The sequence below is a fragment of the Rhagoletis zephyria genome, unplaced genomic scaffold, assembly GCF_001687245.7.
Source record: "Rhagoletis zephyria isolate East Lansing unplaced genomic scaffold, Rhagoletis_zephyria_1.1 Rzeph_scaffold_16008, whole genome shotgun sequence".
NCBI lineage: Eukaryota > Metazoa > Arthropoda > Insecta > Diptera > Tephritidae > Rhagoletis > Rhagoletis zephyria.
The window spans coordinates 2,752-12,341 of record NW_016173073.1 but is presented as its reverse complement, the minus strand read 5'-3'; the positions used below and the strand labels follow the sequence as shown (position 1 = coordinate 12,341).

The 9,590-nt window shown below is 33.8% G+C and overlaps 1 protein-coding gene across 1 annotated transcript; it reads left to right on the top strand.

Annotated features, from left to right (window-relative positions):
• Nucleotides 1-1,822: 1,822 nt before the first annotated feature.
• LOC108379267 (L-threonine ammonia-lyase-like) lies at nucleotides 1,823-9,106 on the top strand. The gene is made up of 7 exons (XM_017635604.1): nucleotides 1,823-2,276; nucleotides 4,228-4,298; nucleotides 6,497-6,593; nucleotides 6,905-7,258; nucleotides 7,334-7,626; nucleotides 7,713-7,935; nucleotides 8,619-9,106. Exons 1-7 carry the CDS (start codon nucleotides 1,977-1,979, stop codon nucleotides 8,745-8,747), a joined length of 1,467 nt encoding a protein of 488 aa, XP_017491093.1. The 5' UTR covers nucleotides 1,823-1,976; the 3' UTR covers nucleotides 8,748-9,106.
• The last annotated feature ends 484 nt before the right edge of the window (nucleotides 9,107-9,590 follow it).

Genomic DNA, 9,590 nt, shown 5'->3' with positions numbered 1-9,590 from the left:
TACATATGGAAATGCCAACATATCGTGTAAAGGCAAATTAGATTTGTTTGTGTACAAAGCAGATGCACCTACATACAAGTGTTTGTTTGTAGAAAGATGAGCGACAAACAAAAAACACAAACTGAATTTCACTGAATTCGGAAGACATTTCCCATTCCCGCCCACTAGTATAGGAGAGGGGGTGTGGCTGGTCGCCAAGTCACAATTTTTTTTTTTTTTTTCTGGGTTTTTAAGCCAAAATAGATGTTGCACACAATTTTTCCTTTGTGGAGGGCTGTTACTACACCTTTTTCAGTTTTAGTTCAGAAAGTTGCAATTCATATTCAGAAATTCCATTTTAAATTCAGATAGTTCAGTTGAACATGAACGAACTTTCTGAATTTAAGTTGCAACTTTCTGAACTAAAACTGAAAAAGGTGTAGTCATTGCCATATTAAGTAGAATACAAAATTCGTATAGCTGACGGACGTGGCAATTGACTGATTTGCAAAAAAAAAAAACAGATTTATGTCCTCCTAGGTTAATACAAGTTACAAACTGAATTTCAGTGAATATTCAGCAAAATCGGTGCTAATTTACTACTTATTGTCACATTTCGTCTTTTAACAAACACAATAAGCGACGACATAAGCTCTATTTTTACCGTTCTCAGCGTTAATCCAGTTTAGTACGGTAAAAACGTGTCTAAGAGGACCCCTAAATAATTCGCTTTGGGAGATAGAAGTTATATAAGAGTTATTCAAAGCAAACCAAAGTGCAGTTTTGAGTTATATTCGCTCTATGCTTACCCTGCAAAAAATGCGACTAATCCGGGATGACTTCTGGAGCAATGGCAAAGGAACATGCGACTAATACCACTTTTGATCTCTTTATATTGGAATGAACTGTTCGCTTTTGTTCGAGCATGTCCTATGAAGAGATTAATTGTTCCCTTTTATACCCGAACGGGTATAAAAAGCGACCAGTCAATTTAAAAAAAAAATAAATATTTGCGCCAGCTGCGATTCGAACCGGGGTTCACAGTTTTGCTAAGCGAATACTCTCTCTATGTGCCAACGCCGCACGTGGAATAAGTGCGTACATATCATTAAATCGTTAATAGTTAATAGAGATGAGTCGGGGATTAATTGATATCCAATTTTACCCGTAAGGGATGAGTCAAGACTAATTAATCGCCAATAAATAGTATCCGTATGAGACTAGTTGCGACTAATTAATACCCAATTGTACCCGGTTGTGAGTAATCTCGGAATATTCTGTTTAAAGATTAGTCGCACAATTTTTTGCGGGGTACCTATATTGTACATTTGTATGTACGAGTACATTGAAATCGATGCCATGGCAAGTGTTGCTCTGTTTACCGTTATCGTTAACTTTATAATTACAATTGCCAATGTCATAGGCATATTTACTAATCAAAATATTCCTAATCCCTTACCAAAAGTCAACTGAAATTGACTTCGTGTTTAAAAAAAAACAAGTACATAAATACATTAGCTGCTTCCGATCTCCCTCGAAATCTTGCCTCGATAAATACGGTACGGCTACATGAATACTAATTTTTATTTTTTGCGCGACTGCCGCTTTCTTCTTATCTCCATCCGCGAGGAAAATACATAGTAGTAAGTAAATTATGTATGTGTCGAACAAATGTAATCCCAAACGATCTCAATAAATGTTCTTATCGGCATAATTAATTTATTCCGACTCAAGTGTGTTTAATCAATAAATATGCAGTCATATATATGTAAATACGAGCACATATTAAAAGCAAATTAACTATACCTACTACTGCCGATAGCTATTTTTAAAAATTGTCCATTTTAATGTGAAAGCTGAGCGGTGGTCTATATTGTGTGGTCAAACGAGCGAACATTGATCAGTTGATCGAAGCTGCATGAACGATTAAGTAGTTGCTTTAGAAAAATTTAGCATAAATAAGTTGTTGGTGGTAGTAATAATAATTGCTTTGAAAAATGCCTTCCGAAGAAAAAAACATTGAAAAAAATGGTGCAGCCGCACCAAAATCGAGTGGTGCCGATAGTGCAATCTTAAAAGTTGAAAATGGTAAAAATATAAAAGTCAAATATACGACAAAAAGCAGTGGCACAGTCCTTTTGCCCAATCGTGATGTACCATTGCCTACGAAATTCAATACTTCGGATAATATACTCGATCCGTTTTGTGATCCTGCTAAACCACAAAAAATATCATTTCATGATGTTACTTCAGCGGCATTTTTAATCAGAGGCGGTGTTGAGAGAACGCCATGTCCGGTAAGGAACATAGCCGATATCGTTTATCGGTGAATCAGGATTTGTGAGTTTGTGTCTTAAGAATGGACTAAATCGTGTTTTTACAATTGTGAAGATGCACATATTGCACTTCACAAAACTAGAAAAATCAGTTGGCGCAACGGTAATGCCCTGCCAGCAAATGGAAGAGAATTTTATCGCGTATCGCCTCGATGTCAAAGCTATAGTAACTCATTTAACAAAACATACTATTTCTGTCGCTTTTCTATATATTCTTAAAAGTTGCTCGGACGATTTTTATCCCTTGAAGTGTTGCAAAATAGCAAAGCAAATCTTGGAAGCCCATTTAAGTAAAACTATATTTTTTATTTCATTTTTCAATTAACGTGCAAGTAATTATATTCGAATAACAAATAATAAAATTACGTTTAATTTTAAACAGATGTGTTATTTGATTTATTATGTTAATGCCTTTTTAGGTACTATGAAGTTTCAGAACTGCTTTTTAAAATGTTTAGTTGGAATTTTATAAAATATGGGTGCATTTGAGCTAGTAATCTTAGCCGAAAGCAGAATGAAAATGGTGTAAGTAACTTTGCGCTTTGGGTTGCAAGTTCAAAGGTATCCCAAAAATTCCAGTACGTTCAGACTTTATCGCACAAGTTACTATCATTTCTTTCGAAATAGTTTCCAATTTCTCTATCGCTTTCGTGTCATAAAGACGTGACGTCTTGGTGGAACAGTTCTTCCCGATAAGAATTCGAAAAAATAGCGATATCGTCGGCGATGATTTTCACAGAAATGTCGTGTTAAATCATGATGCAATAATACAAGGTGTTATCGGTTGGCAACTTCTCGCTCTAATTCCGCCATATTGACTGCCTTAGGTGAAACAGTGTTACTTCTTCAACAATTCTTTGCCTAATAATATAAGTGAATGTTTTTTTTTTTTATTTCTTCTCAGTAAACACATTTTGTTTTCACAAAAAGGTATTTTATCTTATTTTATTAAATTTCATTACGAATATACCATAAAAAAGCCAATTTTGTTTAGAAGAAAATATGAAATTATATATTTTCCCCCCAAATGGGGATTAATTTCTTCCCGTTTTTCTTCTTATTCTACTGAGCTAAGGCAGTGTCAAATCGAGCTGTCACAACTGATACCATCTTGTATTATTGCATCATGGTGTTAAATTAGTAACTTCCGCAATAGAAAATGCAGGCAGTGTGGCTATTCAGCATGGTACAATAATAACAGTTATTGTATTCCCTGAGAGTTTTTCTTCACATCGATCCCTTGTGCGCCCTTATTTTCATTTTGATGCCGTTCAATGTTGATTCTTTTACTTTTATTTGGCTTTGCTTTTTGTTTTCGCTCAATTTAATTTTTGTTATTTTACAAAACAAAAGAAAAAACGTTTGAAATGAAGTAAGCAAATTAAATAAGTCCTCTGCAAGAAGGTTTGTTTAAAAGAAAAATACGTGCACATATATGGTATATGGGGTGTGGAAATATCCCTTTTCCCTAGCAGTTAACCTTTTAGTGTGGGCAACAATGATGTTTTTCAAATAAGGCAGATCGGAATATGCGCTCTCTCGGAAGACAATACCTGTAATTATTGTACCATGCTCTCAACTGTAGACATTTTTTTGGCAATCAGCTGATAGCTGGGGCATTCACAACGGTTTCGTAAGTGTCGTATTGTTGGATGTTAAACGCTTAAAAATATATTAAGGGAGTTCGCAAAGTACCATCAAAGTTATATTTTGAATTTTTGCTGTGTTAAAAAATAGTTGGTTGTCGTTTCAAATTCTCTAAACATTTATCTAAGCTTTTAAAGTTTACGACATACGACCACTTACGACACCGTTGTGAATCCCTCAAGTGTTTTTACTTAGGAAACTGTACGATTACTCGTACTTAGGTTATTATTATACATATAGAGATATATTATTTTACCTTTTCCAGCGTTCTACATCCTCAGATGCATACGGCATGGACTTGTATTTGAAAAAAGACTTTCTGCAGGTTACTGGCAGGTGAGAATGTAAATTAAAAACTATGTAAATAAGAACACAATTATTTTTAGCTTGAATCTTTTTTGTGGTTACATAAACGGAAGTCTAAAACATTATGTATTTTTATTGTACGTATCAGATTAACTTGCAAAATACCATAATATAGCTTATTAAAAGTCGATTTGATAACACACACCTCTAGCCATTTAGCTATAGTGGATGCCCATGAGTTGTATTCAAATTGTAGGTACCTTTTACGTACACACCACTAAATCAATAAATTGTTTACAAACTTTTTTTTTGTTAAATTAGTCAGTAATCAGTCATTAACTCTGTAAACAATATTCGTTGAACTTTGACTGTGAAAATCTTTCCATTAAATGAGTGAACTTATGGCTGACCAGTCCAAAGTACATGCGTACAGTATCGGTCATATTTATAGCACTCCATTTGAAAGTGATATTGTTTGCCACTTATGGTCATTTATTTATTTTTAAGAATTTTTAAACAAAATATTTACAGTTCATTCCGTGATCAAAAAAAAAAACAAAATAAGGTAGTTTCACTTTGAAATTTTTTTGACATAAACTGACGTTTATACTTTTCGTAAATTGCTCAATTAGCACTGCCATTTCAATAAATTATTGTGGTCGAAATTTGAATTATTTTTTAAGGATGATTTTTTGCATTAAAAAATAATAAAACGCTAGGTAAATTTACTTATTTCATCGTATTAGCAGAGCTGTTAGTAAATGTGCATTGACTTAAAATACCTTAAAGTATCTTACCGCAAAAAATTTGGCACTATCTGCAGTGTTATCTGAAATATTATTATATCTGGCCCTTTAAGAAACTTATATTTTAAGATGTTGCTTTAATTTGGATTCTCTTTAGTGGAAATTTGAACCATGGAGTGTTTAAGAGGAGCTTACCGTCAATGAAAGTACCATGGAAGCATAAACTTATTTGTTATAACGCATAATGTAGTCATGAAGAGGAGAGTAAAAAATTCCTAATTCTTAGAGCTTCTTATTATATTTTTAAATATATTTTGATTTAAGTTAATAACCACTTTTTTAATTTCTTCAAAGAAAAATGTGATAGGCACATTTTACGTCAAATGGGAGCAATGGCGGGTAAGAAGAAGTGAAACTACCTTGAAATTTTGTATCATTGTGATCAGGTAGCATGAATTTGATAAAATGTCATAATTTTATTAAAAGTCAGTTCGTTAACAACAACAACGAATGCCATTAAATGGAACTACCTTTTTTTGTATCATCCCAACAAACGTTTAGGTTTGAGCTCAGCGTGAGGTTAAGTTGAGAACTAAGGTATTTCACGAGTATTTAGTTCTTCACTGATCGTATCTCATAGAAGAACGTACTGCTAGACATCGGAAGTTTCTACTTTATAATTTTCATGTTATTTTTAAGGGCCATATTTTTTATTTTTTCTTCAAGGTTTTCCGTGAGTTTTTAAAAATCTGTACAAATCAGGCGAAAATATTGACCCGCCTTCGCTCTTAGATTTTTGATACAATGCAATTAGCGTATATATCATTGCTGGTCTTTTTGCCACATCGATGGGTTCTTTCTGAAGACGGTTCAGCGAATTATGAAATGCATGCAACATCACCGCAATGAAAAAATTACTTTTGCCGGCGCAACGTAATACTTCCCACTGCAAATGTGTAGAGAATTTATTCCTCTGCAATGTAGTTTATTTTAAACATTTTTTGTTCAAATCGTTTGATTTGACGCAGTCAGAGTTCTTGGAATAAATATGTTACTTCTCTTTAATTTTAAAACCAAATCAACTCAAATCCTTATCAATTAAGTTAAGTTACAATTTTCAAACAGGCGGCAACCTTCAGCAAAAATATTTTCGGTTGACAGCCATTTTGCAATATTTACTTCTTCTTATTAATAGACTTAAACTCCGATTTTTTTTAATTCTATATTCTAAGTTAGACTTCTAGCAATACATCGGTGGGAACTGCATTCAATTCCATGAATCAGTTTTCGAGTGATGCGCGTACAAACATACAGACTGACAGACAAAAATTCTAAAAATTGTTGATTCGGCTTCTGTTGCTTTAATAAAGACCCCCCATATTAATTTTTCATTAAAATCTATAATGTACAGACATCGGCCTATTACAGTTTCATTTTATTTACATATATAGATTACTCAATTACTTAACTCCTTTCTTACAGCTTCAAAGAACGTGGTGCCCGCTATGCGCTGCTCTGCCTCACCGATCAGCAAAAGAAGACCGGAGTTATATCAGCATCGCTAGGAAATCATGCGCAGGTCTTTTTTCATATCAACTTTTAATTTAAAGTAGGGGTATTCGTCTAAACATGCAAACTTATGGGACATGTAAAATTTTGAGTTTACACTCAGTGTTGCATCCTCATTAAATAAAATGACAACACCGAAGTATTTGAATTTGCCCTTCGTTTGAATTTATCGTACTTTGATACGTGGTTTATAAAGCCGAATATTTGTGAGGATTAAATGATTTACGAGGGATTTAAGAGCTTAGACGAATACCCTGAATACACATACAATGCAATTCAAATTCTAATTGAATTGAAACGAAAAATACAACTCTCCTATAGGCGCTCAGTTATCACGGCTGGAAGCTTGATATACCCGTTACAGTGGTTATGCCAAAAGAAGCACCTATTATGAAAATACAAAAATGCCGCAATTACAAAGCGAATGTGGTTGTTGAGGGCAAGGATATGGCCGAAGCTAAGGCGCTCGCCATGAAAATGGCGCAAGACAGAGGACTGCTCTACATCAACGGCTACGATCATCCACAAATTATGGCTGGACAGGGAACAATTGGTTTGGAAATATTAGAGCAAGTACCCAAACCGGATGCGGTGATTATACCAGTTGGTGGTGGTGGACTTATAGCCGGCATTGCTACGGCCATTAAAGCATTATCGCCGGACACTAAAGTTATTGTGAGTTGAGAAAGCGAGATTTTAAACTTAATTTCCAAAACTAAAAAAAAAAAAACAATTTGAAAATTAAAATAGGGCGTTGAATCAGAGAAATGTCCCAGCTTTTCGAATGCGATGGAAAATAATGGACCCATATACACACCACTAGATAATACGTTAGCCGACGGTTTGGCTGTGCCCAAGGTGGGCTACAATGCTTATGTAACCGCCTTGCCACTCATCGATAAGATGGTAGTTGTAAAAGAGGAGTGGATTGCTTTGGCCATTTTACGTTTGGTGGAAGAGGAGAAGTGTGTGGTGGAAGGTGCCGGTGCTGCTGGATTGGCTGCTATACTAGCGGGACATTTGAATGAACTGCGGGGCAAAAAGTGAGTATCAGTAAAGTTATTTTAATAATAGGAGTGCATCGTCAACAGAACAAAAACAAAACAAAAAAATCGACGTTTATCTACAGAGTGGTAATACTTTTATGCGGTGGAAATATCGATACAACTGTGTTTGGACGCTGCTTGGAGCGTGGACTTGCTGCGGAGGGACGTTTGGTGAAATTCTGTGCAGAGGTTAGCGATCGCCCTGGTGGTATCTATGAACTCTGTGATATGCTCTCACAATTGGGTGTCTCTATCAAGGATATAATGCATGAACGCGCTTGGCTAAAGGATATTCATAGAGTAGAGGTGAGGACTGATATATTGTAGAGAAGCTTTAAACTTAAGCTTTTAAAAATATTTGGTTTTTTAGAAATTTAGTTTTAATTTCGATATGCAATGTTGTTAGCACTTCTTTATTTCTATATTTATATATTTTCTATTTATAAATCTTTTACGTATCCACATACAGTCAGCGTCAAATATAAGTATACACGAATTTCTTTATTTATATTTTCCATACCAAATTTTTATAAGTTTTTTTAGAAAATTCAATCAAATTCAATAGCAAAAACTACAAGATAATTTTTTTTTTTTTGATTTCATACGAAACTCGGGAAAAAGCAAACAATTTTCAATTAGATTTCTTAGAAAAATTTTAAGTATGCAGTATGTTTGTAGCCCATTAAATTCTAGTATAAAAAAGTGCAAGTGTACATAGCGGCGCTAAAAAATTGCATTAAAAATTTCGATGCAAAATTCTTGCATTTTCCCGAATTCTGTATGAAATTACAAAAAAAATTTATTCCGTAGTTTTTGTTGTTGAATAAACTATATTTTTATAAAAAAACAAAAAAAAGTTGCTATGGAAAATATAAATAAATAAATTCGTCAAAATGTCAGGGTATACTTATTTCCGGCGCTCACTAGTATGCGCGTACGTACATACTTATTTCTATAAAAATGTGTTTCTTCTTCTGGTTTGCTTTTAGGTGAAAGTAATTTGTGAGACCCGTGATTGGGCACATAGCATGGAACTGAAAAATAAGTTGAAGAACCATTACGCGAATGTAGAGTTCTCTGAGGAACCTTTGGCCATACATCACAATGCAGTTATATAATTAATATCATAACTTAAAATTACATATTTGTACATATCGACCCATTTGCGCAAAATTAGCGTATGTAAGTATGAAAAAAAAATTTTAAAAATTTAGAAAAATGAAAAAACGCATTCCTGTAAAGTTTGTTTCCTGGCAAATATGATAAATTCACGCAAAAGGGTCGATATAGTGATTTATTTGCTTGTGAATCGGTAACAAAGTGCTGTGGGAATTCGGTGCTTATAATCGGGAAGTAGTATTTGTATGGAAGATCCGCTCATAAGAACTGACTGTGCTTATATTGAACTTAGGGTTGCCAACCGTACTATAATATATAATATTGTACTATTTTTCTGGTCGGCGTACTATATACTGTTGGAAAAAATATAGTACGCAATAATGCTATAACTTTAAACTTTAAATTAAAATAGTATATATATTCGAAGTGTTCTATATTTTTTTCATTTTTTTTTTTTTTTTTTTAAAAAGTACTATAAATATCTTAGAAAATGTTGGCAACCCTAATTGAAATCCTCGATTATACATATGCATTACCGGTTCATCTATGTAATTGAACCAAACGAACAACTACTATTACATAATAAATTTTCATTTAGAATGGAAACAAATTGAGAAATCATTTCTATCTCACTTCAAAATGTATTGAAAATGTGCCGTATTTATGTTCGTTTTTGAAACGAATTCTGAAATAGGACGTTTTTGAAAATTTTTTTGAGATAGGGCGTTTTCGAACTGGCTGCCGAGATTTGTCGATCTTCCAATTTAGAAATAAGTCATTGATGTCTGAGCTGCCCCAAATCGTATGGTGGGAACTCGCGTCAGACCCACCAACATGGCCGA

Bases quoted from the DNA above. Each gene is read 5' to 3' on its own strand.
- LOC108379267 (XM_017635604.1), top strand. From the start codon at position 1,977: ATGCCTTCCGAAGAAAAAAACATTGAAAAAAATGGTGCAGCCGCACCA. The intron at 2,277-4,227 runs GTAAGGAACATA...TACCTTTTCCAG, and splicing joins TTGAGAGAACGCCATGTCCG to CGTTCTACATCCTCAGATGC. The intron at 4,299-6,496 runs GTGAGAATGTAA...CCTTTCTTACAG, and splicing joins TTTCTGCAGGTTACTGGCAG to CTTCAAAGAACGTGGTGCCC.